Source organism: Sabethes cyaneus, chromosome 1, assembly GCF_943734655.1.
Source record: "Sabethes cyaneus chromosome 1, idSabCyanKW18_F2, whole genome shotgun sequence".
NCBI lineage: Eukaryota > Metazoa > Arthropoda > Insecta > Diptera > Culicidae > Sabethes > Sabethes cyaneus.
Window position 1 is genome coordinate 51,084,018 of NC_071353.1, and position 22,750 is coordinate 51,106,767.

General features: G+C 41.3%; 1 protein-coding gene and 1 pseudogene across 1 annotated transcript; both read right to left on the reverse strand.

Annotated features, from left to right (window-relative positions):
* Positions 1-230: 230 nt before the first annotated feature.
* LOC128745678 (uncharacterized) lies at positions 231-6,165 on the reverse strand. Its single transcript, XM_053842756.1, has 3 exons — positions 5,472-6,165; positions 2,509-5,287; positions 231-2,460 (listed from the first exon to the last, which is right to left on the reverse strand). The coding sequence occupies exons 1-3, from the start codon at positions 6,163-6,165 to the stop codon at positions 231-233; spliced, it is 5,703 nt and encodes a 1,900-aa protein (XP_053698731.1).
* A 1,758-nt stretch (positions 6,166-7,923) lies between these two features.
* Positions 7,924-21,403, reverse strand: LOC128745250 (serendipity locus protein beta-like; annotated as a pseudogene).
* Positions 21,404-22,750: the final 1,347 nt, after the last annotated feature.

The window sequence follows — 22,750 nt, forward strand, 5'->3', positions numbered from 1 at the left end:
ACAAATTCTAAATTTAATCTTAAATTTTACTGCCTTTTAGAAATAGCACAACTTTCCTTTTATTCTGACTACTATATACTTCTTATTTTTTATTGTTTTCTTCCGTTCCGTCACTCACTCGTCTCTATTTGTTGTTGTTTTACACCGCACGTCAACATACGACCTGAAGTTGACCGTGGTCGTTAAAGGAACATACCCCGGCTGAACGTTCGGCTGTGTACGCGATGCGCTCAGTGCAGTGCTCCCAACATTTCCCCGGCCCGTAAACCTAGTCCGGAGGCCACTTCCGGTCTGGCTTTACCACCATCTTCTTCGCCAACCTCGATCACAGCCAACTGCGCCACAGCTCGCCGAAACAAACCACTGCTCGTCCGGACCAAGGCCTGCCGTACGCGGCCGTCACTTGCCAGGATGACCTCCTCGATTCTTCCACGTACCCAGGTTCTTCGCTTGGACCCCTCGACTACGTAGACTAGGTCGCCTTTCTTCAGCACTCTCGCTTCACCGTGCCATTTCGACCGCTGGTTCAACGACGGCACGCACTCCTTGATCCATCGGCCCCACATCTCCTGCGCCAACTCCTGCGAACGCTTATATGCATCCCGCAACACTTCAGCAGGGTGCGGTGGAGGGGGAACCATCTGTGGCTCGTTCGGCGAAACACCTCGCAGAAAGTGGTTCGGACTGAGTGCTTCTGCCTCAACTGTCTCCTGCGAAACGTACACCAGTGGCCTCGAGTTAATCATATCTTCTGCTGCTGTTACAGACGTGTGTAGAATTTCATCTGTCAACCGCTTCCCGTCGTTCAATGCTCCCAACGCCTCCTTAACCGATCTGATCAATCGCTCCCATACCCCTCCCATGTGGGGGGCAGCTGGTGGGTTGAATGACCACTGCATCCGCGCGTCGGTTAACTCGTCCGCGCAGTCGCTGTTGATATCGTTGATCATCCCTGTCAGCTCCTTGCTTGCACCTTTCAGGTTAGTCCCGTTGTCGGAGAAGAACTCTTGCGGTGGCCCTCTACGATGCATGAAGCGACGAATAGCCATCAAACACGACTGTGTGGTCAGGCTAGCACTCACTTCCAGGTGAACAGCGCGTGTCACGAAACAAGTGAACACGGCTATCCAGCGCTTTTCGCTATGACGCGCTACCGTAACGTTAACTGGGCCGAGGTAGTCTATTCCGGTGAAACTGAACGGTCGTCGATAGGGTTGTAAACGCTGCACCGGTAAAGCTGCCATCCTCGGGACCCGTGGACGACTATGATGAACTTTACACCACTGACACGCCTTCGATACTTTGTACACCACCGTACCGACCTTTGGAATGTAGAACCGCTGCCGAATCTCGTTTTTAACCGTTTCTCGATAACCGTGCCCGAAGCGTTCGTGGTAGTGCTGCACGATCAACTCCGTCACATGGTGGTCTTTCGGTAGAATCACCGGAAAGCGCAGATCGAATGGTAAGAATTCGGCTTTCTCCGTACGTCCTTCCATCCGAATCACGTCGTTTTCGTCGACTAGTGGCGTCAACTTGTACAGTGGGCTCGACTTCTCCAAGACTATCCACTCACTCGTAGGTCTGTTTCGATTCTTCAACAAGGTTTTCAACTCATCCCCGAACGCTTCGGCCTGAACCGCTCGTAATAGATACCGCTCCGCCTGCTCGAATTCCTCCTGCTTCAACGGTGTACGTACTGCTGACCACCTCACCGACATCAACGACTTCGCCTGGTTCTTCGTCGCCTTCAAGGTTTCGATCGGATCGCCTTTCATCCGCCTTCGACAGTTGGACCCAAATCTGCATACGCAAGCCACCGTTCTCACTAACACATTCCATTTGGAGAACCGATGAACGTCGACCAGAGTGTCCTGCACAACCAAGTCATGAAACAGGAACTGCGCCCGGAGCTCTTCGTTCGTGTTGACCGGCGCAGTTTGCTGCGGCCAGTTCGCCTCGTCTTGGTACAAAAAACTGGGCCCTTTGAACCAGCTACTGTTCGATTCCAACTCTGCATCACGCCTCCACTTCGTAAGTCTGTCTGCCTCGTTTAGTTTCGTCGGTGTCCAACGCCAATCGGACAGGTTCGTACGGCTGAGGATTTCTCCAATGCGAAAACCGACGAATGGCTTATACCTCCGCTGATCCGATCTAATCCAAAACAAGACCGTCCGCGAATCGGTCCAGAGGAACGTTTTCTGGATCTTGTAACTGTGGCTCTCTTGAACGGTGCGCACTAACCTGGCGCCCAGCACTGCGGCCTGCAGTTCTAGCCGTGGAATACTCAGTTGCTTCAGCGGGGCAACCTTGGTACGACTCATCACCAGCACACAAACGATCTCTTCGTTGACGATGGCACGAAAATATCCTACGCACCCGCACGCCTTCTCTCCAGCATCGGTGAATATATGAAGCTGCAGGTCTTTCACTTGTTGAGAGTGCGCTTTCCCGAAATAGCTTCGCGGAATCCTGATCTCCGCAATCGTCGGCAGCAACTCAACTCACCGCATCCATTTCTCCATCGATTCGTCGTCGATTTGCTCATCCGATTCACACCCGGTCCTCCACAAGTCTTGAATCAACATTTTTCCGGATATCGTGAACGGTGCTAGTAGGCCCAACGGATCGAACATCGCCATGACGCAGCTGAGAACGTTCCTCTTCGTTGGCCGCACTTCACCTGAGATCTTCAACTGGAATCCTGCATTGGTGATGGTGGAGAAGGAAAACTCATCTTCTTTAGAATCCCAGACGATCCCGAGCACCCGTTCTGTTTCGGCTTGCTTGTCCTGGTGAAAGTGCACCGCGCTGCTGTCGCGTTGCTCTCCCATCTCTCGCAGAAACTCCGACGAATTTGAGACCCAGTTTCGGATGTTGAAACCGCCACGGGAATGGATAGCTTTCACCTCCTGGGCTCTCCTAATTGCCTCCTCAGCCGTGTCTAGACTGTCGAAATAGTCGTCGACGTAATGGTTTTTCACAATCGCTACCGCCGCTTCCGGATACTGCTCCGCGTGCTCCTCTGCGTTTAAGTTCTTGATGAATTGCGCAGAGCAAGTCGATCCGAAAGTCGCCACGTCCATGACGAACACCTGCGGTTTGTCGTTACTTGAAGGACGATACAGGAACCGTTGCGCCTGTTTATCCTCCGCTCTGATCCGGATCTGGTGGTACATTTCCTGTATGTCACCACCAAACCCGACGCTACGCTCACGAAAGCGTTGAATTACTGCCGGGAGAGACGTCAGCATGTCAGGCCCCTTTAACAGTTCTGTATTCAGGGAAACGCCGTTTACTGTTGCAGCTGCGTCCCACACAAGGCGCACCTTTCCCGGCTTCTTAGGGTTCGTCACAACGTTAAGGGGTAGATACCATACCGCTGCTGGATCGGTGTCGACGAGTTCAGCCGGCGTAGCAATGTGCGCGTAACCCTTCAATTGATAGTCGGTGATCTGCTTCTCCACATTCTGCCGCAACGCCTCGTTTTTTAACAGCTTCCTCTCCAATGCTTGCATCCTGCGCACAGCCATCGGATAGCTGTCAGGGAACTTTCGCTCGTCATCGCGCCACAGGAGCCCTGTCTCGAAACGACATCCAACACGAACCGTCGTACTTTGAAGAATCTCACGAGCACGTTCGTTTTCGGCCGACTCCGGAATTCCGGCCGGTGCAACTCCCGCTTCCTCCATCACGTATTGGCTGCGAATCATATCGTGCAACGCCTGGTTGCTCACTGGCTCCACTGCGTGAAAATTCACCACCGCACTCGACAACGAACACTGGTTCTCCTGTCCGTAGACTGTCCAGCCTAATTGCGACCGAACACCGATAGGCTCGCCCGGTCTACCAATCCTAGATTCGAGCGGAGCGAATACGTGCATGTTGTCCAACCCGATCATCATTTTCGGTTCTTCTGCGTCATAATCCTCAACCGACAGGCCCTGTAAGTGGGGATAGCGTGCCGCGATCTCGCGGAATTGCATCTCCTGTTTAGGCAAAATGAGTTCCGCAACGGTGCGAGCTTCTCGTAGCGGGAACTGCTCGGTTGAGCCTCTAGCGGATACCATCAGATCCACTTTCCGAGAGCCGTTCTCGAAGCGCTTCATGTTTCCAGTCCACGTGACGACTAACGGCTCAGCTGTTCCGTTGATCTTCAACTTGTTGGCGATAGAATCCTCTACCAGGGTAATGGAGGACCCCTCATCCAAAAATGCAAGGATATCCAGTCCTCGGTTCCCGACGTGAAGCGTAACCGGTAGCATCCTAAACAACACGGAGCGATTTAGGCGGTTGTGAGCGTTACACTGGACCTCCATTATCTGAACAATTTCTTCGGATCGGTGCAAAAGCGGATTATGTCCTCCTTGACAGTCTCCTACGTTGCAGCGAATCTTAAAGTTGCAGCGGCTCTTTCCATGGTTATTAAGGCACAGTTCACACAACTTGAACCTTTCGACCAGCTTCAGACGTTCTGCGATGTTTAATTTTCGGAAGTCATCGCAAAATCTGATCTTGTGATCAGTCCTCTTACACACCCAGCACGGCTTTTCACTTTTCACATTCGGCGTCGTTTCCCTTTTGCCGGGGAAGGAGTTGTGGACGTGGACAAACTCCTTCTTGTTCTGCTTCGCTCGCGCGGAACGTTCACTGTGATCGTGAAGATCGTGAGTGGAGAATTCACTGACCTCGGAGACATCGGAAACAATACCGTTCATGAATTCGGTAAAGATCCTTAACGGAGTGCCGACTTGGTTCCGTTTGTAGCGGACCCAATCCAGCTTGTAGTTTGAAGGGAGCTTATCCACAAGCTCTTGGACCAACATGGGGTTGCTCAAATGATCCACGAGTTTCGCAGCTTCTAAGTGGTCGCAGAGCTGCTTGACCGTTATACCGAAATATATGAATGTTTCTAAACGGTCAGCTCTTGGTGACTTAGCCTGACGCACTTTCATCAGCAGCGTTTTTAAAAGCTTCTCAGGCCTCCCGAACAAATTCCGGAGATCGCGGATTACATCGGGAACCGAGTCAGGGAGGACCAGCCGACTTCTCACGGCTTCTAGAGCATCCCCTTTTAGGCTGTCCTGCAGGCGCTTCAAATTGTCCAGGTTAGAAAATCCACACGCTTCGGTGGTATACTCATAGCTACTGATGAAAATCGGCCAGAGTTCAGCCTCGCCCCTAAACACCGGTAACTGCTTGGAAATGGACTGTCGAGCGGATATTTGCGCTTGGGAGAGCCCTACCGGTTCCTGCCTCAACACGTTTCGTGTACGATCCAGTAGCCCTTCTAATAAGTTCCGTTCATCGCGAGTCAATCGTTCGAACGGATCCTCATTATTTGGAATATTGTGACGATTTGCACTCGGGTTTTTCGGTAAAGTGGGAGGGGGCAAGGGCCCCTTTTTTGCCTTGGCACCAGACACCACAGGTTTCTGTTGAAGCTTCTGGTTATCGAGTCAATCCTCTACCTTCCGATGAGTCTTCCTCTTCTTCTTCATCCGGAATTCCGCCAACAGCGCCTTCTTCTTCATCTCCATCCTCTTTTTGATCTTCTTCCTTTTCACGACCCGTACCGCCGTAGTTTTCAACCAGTACCTTTTTTGCATTTTTGAACTGTTCACGCAGCTTGTTTCGCCTTTTGAGAAACTCTTCCTCTTCCTTCAGGCGCTGGTTCAGCAATTCCTGCTCCTGTTTCAGCTGATCTGCCCGTAACTCCCGCTCTTGGTCCAATTCCATTTGGCGTAGTTCTCTCTCCAGGCTTAATTCCTTCTCCTTCATCGCACGTTCCATTTCGAGCCGTTTCCTACGTAGAATGCGCTCGTTCTCTAAGGCCTTCTCCTTGGCATCCATCTCTTCTTGCATCTTTCGCAAAGATTCTTCGATTGTCAAAACAGCACTACTCACCGAGCCAGTTTCTCCCTTCGAACTTGTCTTCTTTCCATCCGTGGAGGTCTTTTTCGACGTTACGACAGCAGCACCTTTCTTTTTGGGTACTTGCAGAAAGTTGCTGCCCTTCGGACAGCTCCACGGGTGATCCTTTACCGTATCATTCACTCCAGCACAACCGTAATGCGCCCATCCGTCGCACTGGCCACATTGGACCATTTCGTTTGTGTCCACTTCCGAACACAGAAGGCAGCTGCCGGACTTCGAATTAGCCATCTTTCGAGGTTATGTCCGAGAGATAAAAATCTTTGATTTTGTTCGGACTACTTTGAACAAACGAAAACTATTTCCTTGGAATCAGCCTTATTTTCTGGCAGATCAAAGCTAGAATTATATTGTTTGATTAGATTTACATTTCCCAAACCTGCCCTACTCTAAACTTACATTTTTAGTTTCTTTTTCCCTCCAGCAGATTAGTCACTTTCTTCTCCAGCAGCAATCTTCGAGCACTAATAAATCGATATCAAATCTAGCGCAAATTTAGGATTAAGAAATTTGTAAATAATTGTAAATATTTCCTTTAGCTTTTACTTACTTTTAGCGTTTTCAATAATTTTCACACTAACTTTAATCTATTTTTCTCTTGCCTTGTTCTCGATCTTTAGCTGTAAGTTTTACTGTGTGTTTTTATCTAGGTTAACAACTTTTGCATCTCGTTTTTAGGTAAAATAACAACTTTTAATTAATTCCAATTTTACTCACAACGATCAACTTCGGAATCTTGAATTCCAAATCCAAATCAACGGTATTCGTTAGCACAAATTCTAAATTTAATCTTAAATTTTACTGCCTTTTAGAAATAGCACAACTTTCCTTTTATTCTGACTACTATTTACTTCTTATTTTTCATTGTTTTCTTCCGTTCCGTCACTCACTCGTCTCTATTTGTTGTTGTTTTACACCGCACGTCAACATACGACCTGAAGTTGACCGTGGTCGTTAAAGGAACATACCCCGGCTGAACGTTCGGCTGTGTACGCGATGCGCTCAGTGCAGTGATCCCAACACATTGTGCCGTACAACGATGACACTAACACACCTATACTTTTTAGCATATTACGAACACAAACACGCCGCGTTTGCCGTACCTAAGTAATAGTCTACATAGACTCTAGAGAGCTTTCCAGCATACCAGCAAATTTTCAAAATATGTGCTTGAATTTTGAACAGAATGGAAAATTTGACCGAAATATGTGCTCTGCAGTGTGGCAAACGGAGAAACACAACTAGTAATTGATATTTTTCGGTTTGTTCCTCCAGCATCAACTATTCCCCAAAATGAGGTAAACACAAGGGGTCGGTCACTCGGCAAGGCCGTTTTTATGTTAGGCGGCTTGAAACGAACCGAACTGTGCCGATGCTGTACCGAAAGTGCCGAACTGCAAGATTTGTTAAATTCGTTAAAATTTGATAGATCTGGCAACCGTGCGAGATGATTTTGACAACTGGCAGTGCTCCCATTTCATATGTAAAATTGAACCGGAGGTGTGTAAAGCCCTATAAATGTTATTTTTATAAGGCTTTAGAGGTGTGCCGTTTGATATTTCTGCAGTGCCGGGGCACTATGTGCTGAATGTCCGACCCCTTGGTTACGCCCCTGTGTACAACTTTATGTGCTAACGCTAATGCTAATGCACCGCTAAAAAGCAAAGCCATGGGTTTATACCGTCTTTAGACATTACCCTTCTTTATCGACAGACTTCGCAGCCGGCTGTTAGAGTACAGGAAAATTACGGGGCCAGTGCAACAATCCTACTGACTCTAACTAGCAAGCACTGCCTAGCCGAGATTCGAACATACGACGACTGGCTTGTTAGACCAGCATCGTACCTCGAAGCTAGGCTGGGCGGTAATGCACCGCTAGGTGGATTAAATCAGGTTTTTTATTCGAAGTGATTCAAATAAAAAATAGAATTAAGATTGATTATTTCGAGTTTAATTCGAACAAATACAGGAGTAAACCAGAAAAATGTTGCGTTCACTAGTATTTTTCCGCTTTTCGCACCCATTCCTTTGCTTCCCTTTGGTCCAGTGTATGAGATTTCGTCAAATGATCGCCAAGTTTATAGTTGCATCTAAAATGGTTCAAATAGTACCGATGTTTTATATTTCTGTACTTTAATATAGTAATGCATAAAACTTACCGGAACCCAGATGAACACAATGGGCAACGTACTCGAACACCGGTATGCTTCGTCATATGTAGTTTTAAATGACTCGGTCGGCTAAAAGATTTGTCGCATAACTCACATTTATGTTTGTAATAATTTTCTTCATGACTTTTCATGTGCCTTTGAAGGGTCTTACGCCAGCCCATCGTTTTGCCGCAAATTGGACATGCGAAAACACGGCCTTCATGAACGGATTCCATGTGGGCTTTAAGTGCCCGCTTTCTGTTGAATATGCGGTCACACACGGTACAATTAACTTCGCCATGGTCGTCAGACTTTCTTTTTGTTAATTTAGCCTTCGCCTGCAGATCAATTACTAAGGGATCGGGAATGTTATCTGCTATTGAGAGAGATTGCATTTCGAATTCATTTTGATCAAATGGATTGAGTTCATTATTTGTAGAAGCATTAGGCTCATCTAATAAAACGGTTACCTCAGGTATTTCGAGATTGCTATCGGATTCTTGTTCTTCTTGCTTATTGAAAGAATCGATAAACTGTGGCGAGGTTCCAAAAAATAGTTTCTGTAATTTTTCCTGAGCTTTTTCACAATCTCTAATAAAGAAAGTAGTAACTTTAACAATCTGTAAACAGTGGTCACATATTCCACTAGGATATCCTTCCAAAAATCTGCTATGACCAAGGCAAAGCTACAATAGCGTTTCAGATTCGACAAGATCTTCCAGGTGGATTTGAATAGGTTTTTTTGTTTCTTGCCACAAAACCGACAGTACACCAATAGTGCGTTGTACTTGTTCTCGTTATCAGCTCTTTTATTTTCGATAATTGAAGGAAGGTTTACAGACGGCACAACATCAGCGTTAACAGTCGGCGGTGTTTCACTACAATCGAGCTGGTCCTCACGAAAGTGCATGGTGCATATTTTCGTATCTTTTAAGCACCCACTGGTGACTGAACTCCATGGCGCATCTTTCCACCATTGCGCTAGGAGTGGTGTAGAACTAACGGTGATCAACCTAGCTATAGCGAACTGCGACTGACATCCAGGAATAGCGCAACCCTTTCGCATCGCAATTTCTTGAATAATTAAAATAAAACATTTTTTTTATGAGAAAACTTAACCTAACGGTTTGATTCAACATTCATATTAGCAGCACAACATAGTATCCACCTTTTCGCGCGCTTAATGGCGGCTAGTGGGTACAGTTTTCGACAATGTTTATTTGCTTTTGGGAACTCCGCTCACGTATGCTTGAAAGTGTTACAACGACAATTAAGGCTGGAAATATCAACTTGACGTGAATAAAGTTGCCAAAGGCATGCTAACGTTCTCCGAAAGTTGTACCCACAAGCCGCCATTACGCACGCGAAAAGGTCGATAATTTAATTGTTAACCTGTTTATTGCCCGCTGCTACTACCCAGGTAACCAATAAGCATTAAAATAAGCAGTAAATCAGTCGTTTATTAGCATCCCTGGCGTTTTATACTGCAAGTTGTTGTTTATCAGCTTTTTGACTGCATAGCTGTTGTAAATTGGCATCCACAATTCTATTTAAATTCTTCTTCCCTTTTTTTTTTTTTTTTTTTTTTTTTTTTTTATTTTCCGTCACCGTAACAATTTTGATAATATGTTTCATTGATATTTTTCGGTGAAATAAAACCCTTCTTTTCTCGATCTGCGTAACGTTTCTGGCTACTATGCTTCGCCTATCGTCAGACGCATTTTCGTCAGTCTATATTCTTAGCACATTGCTAATGCTGCGTCCGCTGCCGACGAGTAACCATTGCCTGCTTGCTTTGTTCACACTGTTCACACAGAGTGTGAACAAAGCAAGCAGGCAATGGTTACTCGTCGGCAGCGGACGCAGCATTAGCAATGTGCTAAGAATATAGACTGACGAAAATGCGTCTGACGATAGGCGAAGCATAGTAGCCAGAAACGTTACGCAGATCGAGAAAAGAAGGGTTTTATTTCACCGAAAAATATCAATGAAACATATTATTTAAATTCTTCTTGTTGGTAACTAGCTGCAAATAAGCATTGTCAGCACTATAAGAGGGCTTGCAGTAAAGTAGCCACATATTTTGCCAAAATAGCATTTAAGTAGCATTTAAGGCAACTTAAATGCATATTGGCTTGCTTTTAAATTGCATTGTAAATGCTTATTGGTTACCTGGGTACCATTCAAAAAAGGAGGGAAAGCTGAATTGGTACAAAACCGGTTTTTATTCGAAACCTCTGGCAGAAATCGAACAGGATTCTGCCCGAATCGGAAGTGTCATTTCTGCTAGTTTTTGTGGAACAGTATGTGGTAACGACTTCCCTTGTGTACACCCCTGCTATTATTACACTTATTGGCCTTGCCAGCGTTGAAAGAGATTTCAAAGGCTGCTCGCACTTACAGGAAATCTCGTGCCGAACTGTCAACGCGTGAGTGTTGACAAAAGCAAAAATACTTCCCTTTCTTTTTTTCTCACGCAAAACCCTGAACAATATCAGCAACGCTGGCGAGGCCAATATGATTACTATTTTTTACCGTGTAAACTGGCATCCCCCAAGTAACAATTTCAGGCTGATCAAACGCTTTTATAGCTGATTTTATTCAACCTGTGGCTGATCTATGGTTTAGGTTTAGAAATAAAAACCTTTTTTCAGCTCTTAAACATCTAAATCTGGTGATTTTATCAAGCTTCAGGTTAATTAATAGCTGCTTTCGAAGCTGCAATGAAGCTTAATAGAAACTTTTTAGCACTTTTAAATAGCCAATTTGCGCAATGCTGTCAATTCTATTTTTAGAACGAGAAATAGTTTTGCAATCTGCTTTTCCAGTCGCTTAATCAACGCTTCGTCAACCTTTATGCAGCCAAAAAAATCTATTTTTAAATTAAAAAAAATGGAATGCGACCTTTTTTATTTTGCCGTGAACATGTTTCGAACGCGATATTTTTAATTTCGAATAACTTTAATTCGAATAATTAGGCTAGCTAATTAAAAATGCATGTCTTTTTTCCGGGAATTGAACCCGCCATCTTTTGATCCATAAGCACTCCCCAAGCAACCAGAAGTTCGAACTCTAAAGTTCGCAATTAGTTCAAATTCAGTTCCCTGAAACTTTCTTGTTGATTAGTAGTGTATATCAAGTATACGTGGAACTAAATGCTTTAAGAAGTACTTCAGTACTTCAGAGTACTTCATAGATACTTCAAAGCTATTAGGATGCTACATGAAGTTCTGAAGTAACTTTAGTTGCTAACAAGTTCTGTGTGAATGCTTCTGGCCACTTTTTTGTTTAAATTTCTGGTGATCAAACCAGCAGAACCTAAAGCTATTTGAGATTAATTATTTTTATTTCACTCGAATAAATTTAATCCTCGCACATTTCTAATTACAAATGTAAATTAGAATGCAATGCTCTTCATTATTGTGTTGTGTTGTGTCGCATATGCTGTCGGTATCTCACTACTGGTTAATTGCCTGGCTCCAAAGTTTATGTTCTATAATTAACTCGCGCTGCATAAAGCAGGTGCAAGTTCTAAAACGAACTTTTACTTAAGAACAAACTCATTGGCAAAATTCACATCGCTTGTATACGACAAAGGTGACGCAGTGGATCGGGATAGGTTTACAACGCAGAACACCCGGGTTCAAACCCAACAGCAGGCAAATGCAACGAATATAGAAGTTAGGTAGAAGCATAAAAATAGAACATAGAAGTGCTGCTAAATTTTAGTTTTTTCTTAGTTTTTGACAGTTTATTTCGAAGCTGCTTGGCGTTCTATGCAGCGGACTCAAGACAGCTTGAAAGTTCGGTTAATTACTTAAAAGTTACGCTGCTTAGCAAGTTATAAATTAATATACATAAAGCTATTTAACCCTCGTTAGACACCATTATTTGAACTCTTGGTTACTTGGGTTCTCGCATCATGCGACTGCTGCTGGGTAAAGCTTGGGGTTTTTGACGTAGGACTACGTCTTTGTTTACTATACTGGGACTGGGTAGCACTTTGTGAAAACGAAAATAGAAGTGTAACGTTTGAATGAAAGATTTCAAATGCTAATAACTACTAAACTACTGAACGAAACTGAACAATTTATAGGTAGTTGGATAGATAAAATGACCAGCAATTTTATAGGGTGGCAAGAGAGTAATTTTAAGGGGGCGTAAGAGGGGGGGGGGGCTCTTATACAGTGAAACATAAATTTCATCAAAATTCGAGAACTAAGTGGTTTCAGAAGGCAAGATTTTTTTTATGGTAAATTGAAACTTCTCCACTTTTTAGGAGGGGGGGGGCTCCCATACAAATAATATACAAATTTCCTCATAACTCGAGAACTAATCAAGCAAAAGGAACCGAAATTGGCATGTGGGGTTTTTTTGAGGTAAGATGTTTTTCTATGGTGTACTGAGACCCCTTCTTCTTCTAAGAGGGGGGGCTTCCATACAAATGAAATACAAATTTCCTCATAACTCTAGAACTAATCAAGCAAATGGAACCAAATTTGGCATGTGAGGGTTTTTGGAGGCATGAATTTATTTTCAATTTAATTATTTTATGCTGGTTTGAGACCCCTCGCCCCTGTGGTAGGAGGATAAGGACTCTCATGCAAATAAAATAGAAATTTGTCATTCATTACCATTTCAACCTTTATGATGCACACAAGAGATTCTGAAAAGAAATTTCTGTCTCAAAGGTTACATGCGTTGTGCTTATGAACCCCCGTCCACGTATTGTCAAAGCCACCATTGCATTGCATATTTTGCTCTTCTCTTTTAAACATTCACTTAAACAATGGCACTCACAAATTCTTATAAACCTACATATGCCAGAAAGGCAGTTTACAGTCTAGTCTTTGGTCTGATGATCTGATATAGTCCTACGTCACCCTTTCGTATAACCCTTGGGGCTGTATACCTTGTAGTTTTTTTCTTTCGTCGTCGTTTTTTCTGCAATCTGGCGCGTATAGAATAGTCAATTCTAGATAGAATTAACAAAAGGGCGAATGTCGCAAATATAAACAAACCGGGTGAGAGTTACTTTTTGCTTGGCCAGCATAGGAAAATCAACCCTCACTCGGTTTGTTTACGCTTGCGACATTCGCCCTTTTGTTAATTCTATCTTCAATTAAGCAGGTAGCAACAGATTGGATGCAAATAGTGCTAGAAAGTTTACCTTCTGCGGCTGAGGTTGTATTCTGAGTGACATCAGAAATCAGACAAATGCAACAGATACGCTATGTATTGTATTTTGATTCTGAAGTTTCGGTGTCTTCCGCTAGGACAGGACGTGCCAACTGGTTTCTTATTCTTCTTCTTATTATTACCGCCATCCCGATTGAATATTCTTTGTTACACTCTGCACCACTGTTGCCTGCACATATTATTTTAAGAATAACATCGTTTGCCGAAAAACAGCTTCCGAATACGCCACAGTTTATGCTACAAAAATCATGTTTTGCATTTCATTTTGAATTTAAAATTCGTGTACAAACAAAACTAATGTAGAACCAAGCAGAACTACAGAATACAAAAGAAATCAAAATTCGGAAATAATAACTTATTGTCGTATTCCCACTAATGAGTTTCAGCAACACTGAAAGCGATACCGCGTTATATTTTCCAGTCAACGGTTGCTCGTCACTTTCAGCCAATCAGAAGTTGGGTCAATTTTGGGTCAACGCCGAGGTTGACACTTGGCACGTCCTGTCCTAGGTCTTCCCGACTTATATCTGGGGTTTTATTACATCTATAATAGGTTGCTAAACATATGTTCTGTATTCTAAAATAAATAAAATGTGAATATACATAATTCAGTAATAGCAATTATTAAGTTAAGTTTAGGTGTCCAGCAGACTTCCACAACAGCGTAATCGTTAAGATTAGGGTACCTTAGCAGAACGTTAATAAAACCAGATGTCGTTAATTTCGCAACGAACTTTTATAATATTTCCGGATAGCAAATGAGTATTACTCATTAAAAAATCTATCCTGAGTTATTTAAGCTCAAAAATCGAATATAAATTTATGAACAGTGGGATTTCGATTTTGGCATGCTTCGATTTTGACACGGACCGAATTTAGCAACAAAAGTATTTCACTTCCGAAAATATGCTTAAATATCAATCAGTTTCTGCATAGGTACATGTTCAAAATGACGCAAAATGATGACGTCAGTATGTGCATGAAAAAAAGTTTGTAGCTGTAGAATTTTTCAAAAGATAATATTTTTTAATTGACTTAGAACTACGTTTTACCGCAGGGGGTCAAAAACTTGCTTGCGTCGGTCTGACGCTCTTGTCGGGCTTTTCGAGTATAAAATTGTTGCAATCATATAGATAAATCATTAATTGTTTATATTTAGCCCATTTTGACTCATTTTTTCTCAATTTTTCCATTACAAAAAGGGTCTCGATTTTGACAACATAGGCGAGACGCTTTTGTTGCCAAATATAAAATGCTACTATATTTATATAAAAAAGCATTTCATATTCATAAATTTTTATTTTTTATTGCATTGTGGATCCCGTCTTGTGCGTTGATTTTTATTCGTCATACATATATGGATCTGATGACTGCAAAGTTGTTGCAGTTATCGAATTGGGTCTGAGAGAGGAGATGCGAAATAATTATAAACTTATCTCTTTACTTAATACAGTGGGATTTCGTTTTTGGCATGGTTCTATTTTGGCATGGTTCTATTTTGGCATGCCTCGATTTTGGCACGGACTGATTTTGGCAACAAAACTATTCGTTTTTGGCAACACGCAAACAAAAATATGCTTAAACATCAATCAATTTTCGCATACATGTTCAAAATGACCCAAAATGATGACATCAGTATGTGCAAGTTTTTAAACTCTGCGGCAAGACGTAGTCCTACGTCAATAAAAATATTACTTTTCGAAACATTCTACAACTACAAACTTTTTCTTGTGTACAGTTGGATTTCGAATTTGGCATAGTTCGATTTTGGCAACAAAAGTATTCGTTTTTGGCAACACAAGATATTTCACTTCCAAAAATATGCTTAAATATCAATCAGTTTCCGCATACATGCTTTAAATGACGAAAAAAATGATGCCCTGAGTAGGTTCATGAAAAAAAGTTATGTGTCAATAACTTATTTGCACCGGACGGATAGCTCTTGTCGGACTTTTTAAACATAAAATGGTTGCAATCGTTGATTAATGATATTTAGTCAACTTCTCAATGCTTTAGAATTAATTTTTTTATATCGAAAAAGGGTCCCGATTTTGGCAACATAGGCGACACGCATTTGGTTGCGTTGAACTAGCGATTTCCGGAAAAGCAGCAACACAGTATCAAACTTTCGTCACATCAATGAGCTTTTAAAGAGCTTTCAACTTTCGCCGCATCGATGAGCTTAGAGTGAAGTAAACAAACAAGACGCAAACGCTGGAATCAAAAACGCAATCCGATGCAAGCGGATTAATTAAACATCCTAGTGATCCTACGCATTATTCAGTTGCTGCTGTTAATTTTGATTAAAGAAAACAAACCCTTTTTTGCGATATTTGTAGTCAGTGCGGTTGGCTGCGGATCAGCTGTTTATGTTTGCAAGCTCCGCTATTTGACATATACAGGCCGGACTCGATTAACCAGGGATTCGATTATCCGGGTTTTTAGACTCGATTATCCGGGTGAAAAAAAATTATTTTTTTTCAATGATTTATTTTAAACCTTAATGTTATAGTTTTCATGCTACATGATGATTCCAACTTGACAAGTATTGACACAGAGAACAGACTACCAGGTAATCGACAAAAGTGTGTAAAAGGTTTTTATGTAATCTACGAGTAATCCTTCAATAGAGCACCCCTCGAGCAGTAAGTGGCAAACTAAATCTTGATGTCGCTGCCATCGCTGCTATGTAACTTCAGCACAAAGAAATTTTGATAAACGTACGTGGATATTTTTTGATGCGTTTGGCAAACTATTTCTGGAGGGCGCCACCAACAGATTTTACACACAAAAAATCGATTACTTCCTTCGAGCCTGTAGATTACAGAGGCGCCAAGACACTCAAAAACCGCTAAATTTTGAACGAAAGCGGAGAGTTACCCAAGTAACCACAACAGGGGCTTGCGATGGATGCCATGTTTTTGTTGCCAACATCTCAGCACATCTCGACAAGGTTGGCAGCAAATCTACCTGTCAGACGGGCGCTATTTCTTGGATTTCTTGCAATAGCGCCCTTCGTTAAGTGGACTGTCAAACACCGTTCGTTAAGATAGGGATAGCACTCCGCTGAACCACAAGCATTAACGCATAACAAGGGGTTTCCAGTAAAGCGCATAAGTGCGTAGTAATCAGAGATTACTTTTGTAATCATTTACGTATTAATTAGGTAATCAATGGTAATCAGTAGAGTAATCAATGATAATTTTAAGTAATCATTAGTAACCATGATTAATTTATAGTAATCACAAGAGATTGATTACTGGTAATCAGAGGTAATCAATAAAGTAATCAAAAGTAACTTTTTTCAAAGGTGCGTAGTGCTGTTGGAAACCCCTAGACGCATAACCCCATATTGGCTGTAGCTCGGCATCGCTAATACCAGACAGCGGTAATCAGCAATTCGCAAGGTTAAAACTTTTGTATAAACATCGCTAATGCGTTTAACCATTATCGTAAATTAGCATTATTAAAAACACTATTTGCGTATATAATGTTACAATATGTTGCTTACAAGCTTTAGGACAAATCTTTAAAACGTATCGTAAATGTTAATAAAATGCTTATACCTGACTTCGTTTTTGCTTATTTACGGCCACTACTTATGCTCTGTTTCACCTAACTGCTACTGTCTTTTTTCAACCAATTGAATTCTAAAATGAACTACGAACGACGATTTAACTACGACTAATTACAACCCACTCATCTACTGCAGCTGTGGTTGAGATGTCAAAAGCGCCAGCAAATGAATGATGCAGGGATACACGCACCCAGGTTCGAATCTAATTAAAGGACACATTTGAAATCTATACCTATAAAGAAGGATTTCTGTCTGTCTGTCTGTCTGTCCGTATGTTCCTTATAGAATCGAAAACTACTGAACCAATCGGCATGAAAATATGCATGTAGAGGTTTTTTGGGGCCAGGAAAGGTTTTAGTGATGGTTAGAAACCCCTCCCCCCACTAAGAGGGGGGGGCTCCCATACAAATGAAACACAAATTTCTGCATAACTCGACTACTAATCAAGCAAATAGAACCAAATTTGGCATGTGGGTGTTTTCGGTGACAAGAATTTATTCTATGGTAAATTGAGACCCCTCCCCTCTTTATATGGGGAATTATAACTCCTCTCCTTTTTAAAAGGGGGGCTTCCATACAAATTTCCTCATAACTCGAGAACTAATCAAGCAAATGAAACCAAATTTGGCATGTGGGTGTTTTTGGAGACAAAAATTTTTTCTATGATGAATTGGGACCCCTTCCCCTTTTAAGAAGGGGGGGATTCTATACACATGAAATACAAATTTCCTCATAACTGAAGAACTAATCAAGCAAATGGAATCAAATTTGGCATGTGAAAGTTTTCGAGGGCAAGAATATTTTCTATGGTAAATAAGGACCCCTCCCCACTTTAAGAGGGGGGGCTCCTATACAAACGAAATACAAATTTCCTCATAACTCGAGAACCAATCAAGCAAATGGAACAAAATTTGGCACGTGGGTGTTTTTGGAGACAGAATTTTTTTCTATGATGAATTGGGACCCCTCCCCACTTTAGAAAGGGGGGCTCCTATACAAATGAAATGCAAATTTCCTCATAACTCGAGAATTAATCAAGCGAATGGAACCAAATTTGGCATGTGAAAGTTTTCTAGGGCATGAATATTTTCTATGGTGAATTAGAACCCCTCCCAACTTTAAGAGGGGGGGCTCCTATACAAACGAAATACAAATTTCCTCATAACTCGAGAACTAATCAAGCAAATGGAACCAAATTTGACACGTGGGTGATTTTGGAGACAAAATTTTTTTCTATGATGAACTGGGACCCCTCCTCACTTTAGGAGGGGGGCTCCTATACAAATGAAATACAAATTTCCTCATAACTCGAGAGCTAATCAAGCAAATGAAACCAAATTTGGCATGTGAAAGTTTTCGAGGGCAAGAATATTTTCTATGGTGAATTAGGACCCCTTCCAACCTTAAGAAGGGGGGCTCCTATACAAACGAAATACAAATTTCCTCATAACTCGAGAACTAATCAAGCAAATGAAACCAAATTTGGCATGTGAAAGTTTTCGAGGGCAAGAATATTTTCTATGGTGAATTAGGACCCCTCCCAACCTTAAGAGGGGGGGGGGCTCCTATGCAAACAAAATACAAATTTCCTCATAACTCGAGAGCTAATCAAGCAAATGCAACCAAATTTGGCATGTGAAAGTTTTTGAGGGCAAGAACATTTTCTATGGTGAATTAGGACCCCTCCCAACCTTAAGAGGGGGGGCTCCTATACAAACGAAATACAAATTTCCTCATAACTCGAGAACTAATCAAGCAAATGGAACCAAATTTGGCACGTGGGTGTTTTTGGAGACAAAAATTTTTTCTATGATGAATTGGGACCACTACTCACTTTAGGAGGAGGGGCTCCTATACAAATGAAATTCAAATTTCCTCATAACTCGAGAACTAATCAAGCAAATAGAACCAAATTTGGCATGTGGAGGTTTCTGGAGGCAAAAATATTTTCTATGGTGAATTAGGACCCCTCCCAACTTTAAGAGGGGGTGCTTCTACACAAATGAAATACAAATTTCCTCATAATTCGAGAACTAATCAAGCAAATGGAACCATATTTGGCATGTGGGTGTTTTTGGAGGCAACCATTTTTTCTATGATGAATTAGGACCCCTTACCTTTTTAAGAGGGGGGGGGGGCTCTCATACAAACGAAATACAAATTTCCTCATAACTCTAGAACTAATCAAGCAAATGGAACCAAATTTTTCATTTGGGTGTTTTTGTAGGCAAGAATATTTTCTATGGTATACTTTCTATGGATTTCCCCAATTTAAGAGGGGGGGGCTCCCATACAAATGAAAAACAAATTTCCTCATAACTCGAGAACTAATCTATCAAATGGAACCAAATTTGACATGTAAGTGGTTTTGGACGCAAGATTTTTTTCTATGGTGAATTGAGACCCCTCTCTTCTTTAGAAAGCGAGTTATGGCCCATCTCCCCTTTAAGAGGGTGGGCTTCCATACAAATGAAATGCAAATTTCCTCTTATCTCGAGAACTAATCAATCAAATGGAACCAAATTTGGCATGTGGGAGTTTTAGATGGCAGAAATTTTTTCTATGGTGAATTACGACCCCTTCCCCTTTTAAGAGGGGAGCTCCCATACAAATGAAATTCAAATTTCCTTATAACTTGAGAACTAATCAAGCAAATGGAACCAAATTTGGCATGTGGGAGATTTTGGAGTCTTGAATTTATTTTACGATAGTTAGAGACCTCTCACCCCTGTGGTAGGGGGATGGACTCTCACACAAATAAAACAGAAATTTTTGTGAAATTAAAAAACTAATCGTACTCGAGAAATTCGAGACTTCCATAAAACATTAGTCAATACAAGACCACAAAAACTATCTATAGTAACACTAGATCATTCAGGACGAGACGGTCGCGAGTGTTGCCGGTGACCCGCCGTCGGAAGCGCCGTCCACTGGGGGGCTTGCAAAACTCGAGATTGTGACAAAGATCATCCGAGCTTCATGATTATGTACAACACAGGTTAATTTGTGGCAATACGAAGTTTGTCGGGTCAGCTAGTGCGAAATAAAATGTGTTTCATTCATCGTAAATAATGGAACGCATAGCTTTGACAAGCTGTGTTAGAAACTGCGGACTTGAAAAATAAATATGAAAATATATTTATTTTTGTCTTTTGACATGCCGGGCACAATGTTTTTATATTTTTTTCAAAAACAAGCTAAAAATAACGATATGTCGATAATGCAGGCGAAACGATGTTAAATATACGCCGTAATGGTGCTTTAGCAATTGCTGTTATAATGCAGCTTTAATTTGACAATAGTGGGGCCCTTTTCCACTTTATTACGGCATTAATTGTACATGTAAGAAAATAATACATTATATGATATGTTTTGTAGTGCACTATAAAGCATTACAATTGAATTGATATAAAGCTTCATGGTTACTTTACCTTTATTTATGATGGTACTCTCCGTTTTGTTTCAAAATTTAGCGGATTTTGAGTGTCTTGGCGCCTCTGTAATTTACAGTCTCTGTAGTGCAGATAGGGCTTTTGCTACACACACATGCAAGACATCTGTTGGGCACACATTGCATATTTTCCTATTCGATGCAGCAAAAACGTGCTGGATAAAATTATCATTTTTTCTAAAATTATTTATCATTTTAAAGCAACTAATAGTCAAAGTAACCGACAAATGTTCCCTGAAATATATGCTGACTTTTGGTAACTAGGATTTCGGTGAATTCGCGTTAAATCGGTGTCCCAAATATACTGTTTTTTGAAGCAGTATACGGCATAGACCAAGTTGAAAGTAACGGAATATAAAATTGGTTTTAGCATAATAGATTGCTTTCTTAGCCGAAAGTAACTGCTGGCTATTGATATTTATTTACTTTTATCCCGCTAACATAGGTCACAGTTACATTTTTGATCATTGCTACCGCGTCTTAGCTTATTTGTTGAAAATAATTTTTTTATTTAGTAAACAGATATATTACCTTGCCATATGTATGAAGCAATTTGTAATTTCTGTTTTAAATGAAGAAAATAAATCATTTAAAAAATTTTGCTCTTCCCAGCCCGTGTGTTTTATATGGAGCTGTCACTTTTGCCTGCCCAACAGATCTCCAATACAAATGCACTCTGCAAACACCCTATACATTGGCATTAGGGTACATAGTCCAGGTTTGGCTGCCAGGCACAATATAAATTTACGTATAGGATTCGGAAAATTGCTGCAAGGCACAATAATCTAAAATACCACCTTATGAGCGATTGCGCACTCTTGAAGGTAAAACTTTTCTTGCAATCAGCAGTAATACATATAAAATAGCACAATACACTATTGCAAGCATTCAGCCAATTGCACAAAAACTCCACTCTTAACTCAGCATCCATATTAGCAATTGAAAATAACTTACAAAAAATACCTACAAGTAACTACCTATGATTCGATTACTGCACGAGACCGATTCTTTACCAAAGAGTCACCAAATTCCAGGATAGATACCTTAATTATTATATATGAATAGAAAATCAACGAATTGATCATAAAACTTATCAGCAACATAAATAAATAACTCTTCAATCGATAAAAGCGCTGGCTCAGGCTCAGGTTCAAGGTATCTTAAGAGCAAGGTAAAGTAAATATTTTTTATCTGTCAAATACAAACTCACCGATCAACCACAGACAAACAGACATAAGGCCGTTCCCAACGCAGTTTCAATATCTCGCGTCACTTTTGATTTCGTCCAATGTAACAATTCCACCATATTGTGAAAAACGAGATCAAAGTTCTTCGAATTGAACTTTAAATTGTTTCAAAATGAAATAATTTTCAGTCATTCACTCAACGTGGTTGTTGAATAATAACATTCAATATTTAACGGAGTTTTTAAAAATCTAATTAAAACTAAGCAGTTTTAGTTTATAGAGCTTTCTGACAGCTCAAGCACCCACACTAGCGAACACGAATACGCGTGTATATACATGATGTTTACCTCATTTTGGGGAACAGCTGATGCTGGAGGAACAAACCGAAAAATAGCGATTACTAGTTGTGTTTCTCCGTTTGCCACACTACAGAGCACATATTTCGGTCAAATTTTCCATCCTGTTCCAAATTCAAGCACATATTTCGAAAATTTGCTGATATTTAAGCCAGCGGAAGACAAAATTCATTCTATACCTTGGTGACAAAGGAATACATCTCTTTTGTTTACTGTTGTTGTTTGCCTCATTTTCATGCACCAATACACACATAACTGGAAAGCTTTATTATGGAAAAAGTTACATTGGACTCCCAGACAACACAAAATCGTAATAGAAAGTTCATAATAAATCGTTTTCATGTCAATTTCACATTGGAATTGTATAATAATTAGAGTATGTCAAATCGAAGTGAACAATAAGTTGTTTTGCAGTCGTGCGTGCCTTCATATACAATTCATGACTGTGAATTATAAAGCAGTATAGACGATTGCAATATTTGATTGTATCTTAATCATATATTCAGGAGTATTTAGTTGCGTTTTATAAAAACTACGCAAAAAAGAATTACAAATAATTGTCAAAGCTTTCGCACGCCCAGTAAACCATTTGGTTTGTATATCTCGATTGCAACTGAGATATACGAAATCATATCTGAACGAAAAACTTATATTTCACGCCATATAAGAACATATATGTACCAAAGCGGAGGTCGATTCCGGAACATCCACTGCCTGTTATTGGGGGAATTTTGCATTTTTGAGATAATTCATCTTACGGCGCATCAAATCACATCAGCTTGATAAAATAAGACTAATGGAAATAAAATGGGGACATTTGGAACCAAATGGCCACTTTAATGTCGATTCCAGAACGTGCGGTACCTGGTTTTTGGGGACATTTTTGAATTTTAGCG